General features: G+C 38.7%; 1 protein-coding gene across 1 annotated transcript in view; it reads right to left on the bottom strand.

Moving 5' to 3' along the window:
- The window catches only part of ADAM7 (ADAM metallopeptidase domain 7), a 194,051-nt gene that overhangs the window by 181,616 nt on the left and 10,973 nt on the right, over nucleotides 1-1,462 (bottom strand). Inside the window, exons 4-5 of the mRNA XM_012662921.1 lie at nucleotides 672-810; nucleotides 353-429 (exon numbers count right to left, since the gene is read on the bottom strand). Coding sequence (XP_012518375.1) covers nucleotides 353-429; nucleotides 672-810 — 216 coding nt within the window. The remainder of the gene's footprint in view (nucleotides 1-352; nucleotides 430-671; nucleotides 811-1,462) is intronic.

Here is a 1,462-nt window from a genome sequence, read left to right as displayed (position 1 = left end):
GACTCCATTCTACCACCAGCAAACTGAATGTTTGCAAGCAAGTCTCTGATTTCAGTCTCTGGTCTGTAACATGAGAGGATGGGCTAGATGACTTGCAGTGATCTCCCAGCTCTGAATCCCTTGCTCACAGACTGCAACGCTTAGTCTTGTTTAGGACTGTGCATTAGACATCTTTTTGTGAAAACATAAATCCTAGGCTAGGGCTGATGCTCACTGCTGAAAGTATCCAGTAGCTTTTGTTCCCATAAATTTTGCTATTTACCAGCATGGGTAAAAAGAAATGAGTGAAGTGAATGTCTGTGAAAATCCACAGGGAAACTCATAAAGGAAGAAGGAAGATGTGCCGCGTTACCTCAGACCGCTACACGTGCTGATGCTGGCAGCAGAGTCGTACTCGTGTATGATGGCTCCCTGGTAAAAACAGTGATCCTAAAATAGGAGAAGACTCTATGAACACATTCATAAATATGGATACTATGTAAATATTAGTATCTAAATATTTTTAGTTCTGAAAAGATCAGTATTTCATTCTGACAAATTACATTTTGTATTTGTTCGCGTATTCATTCATTACACTCTTTCATTTAGAAATATTTGAGCCTGCTTTAGGGATCTTTGGTTTCAATTGTGTGATTACTTTGTGTAAGGCGATATATGGATGCTTCCCCTACAAATTTAATCGTCCGATAGGTGATGGCACCAGTTTTAGAAATGTGACCTTTTTTTTTAGGAATATTACTGCTTTGACCCATTCTAAAATCTTTACCACACTGACCCTCTTGTGATAATATTATATTCTTTCTCAGTTGTCTGAAATCAAGCCAAATCTTTGATTATTGCTAAAAGTAAGTCCCACTCTCCAAACAGTTCCGCTCATAACTCTCTCTCCTTCCTTTCTGCCTCAACCAAGTTGGTATGTTTATTACTCCCTACTTGATGTCTTGACCATGGTAATCCCAGCAAGTAATCATCTTTCCCATCATTTCCATCTGTTCAACTCCTGCCTTTGGGTGACACTTTTCATGGCCCTTCAAGGAGCTCATAACGTTACAGGTCAATAACCAACCCCTGCATAGAAGAATGTTACTGATTTTTCCTTCTGTCCTATTTTATAAGATTACATGAAGACTTGGCTCTTAGAGAAGTTAACAGTTGCCTTTTGAAAGTATACTTTTGGTAGGAAAGAGTGATGTTGTTCTTGGTTAGGAGGCTACAGAGGGCGTGTTCTGGAAAGGGGAGTGAGCGTATGAAGCAGAATCCGTATCTAGTGGAATAACATTAATGATGAATGAGCAAAGATTTATCTGGAAAATGAATAAGAGACCTCAACGTTGGTGCCTGAGAAGGACTGGGCAAGGGGGTGAGAATCACATAAGGATCAGTGCAATGGAGATTTTAAAGTTATTTCATATCTTTGGATTTTATGGAGATTTTAAAGTTATTTCATATCTTTGGATTTTAT

Source organism: Propithecus coquereli, unplaced genomic scaffold, assembly GCF_000956105.1.
Source record: "Propithecus coquereli isolate 6110/MARCELLA unplaced genomic scaffold, Pcoq_1.0 Scaffold79, whole genome shotgun sequence".
Lineage (NCBI taxonomy): Eukaryota > Metazoa > Chordata > Mammalia > Primates > Indriidae > Propithecus > Propithecus coquereli.
This window is presented reverse-complemented; position numbering and strand designations above follow the sequence as displayed.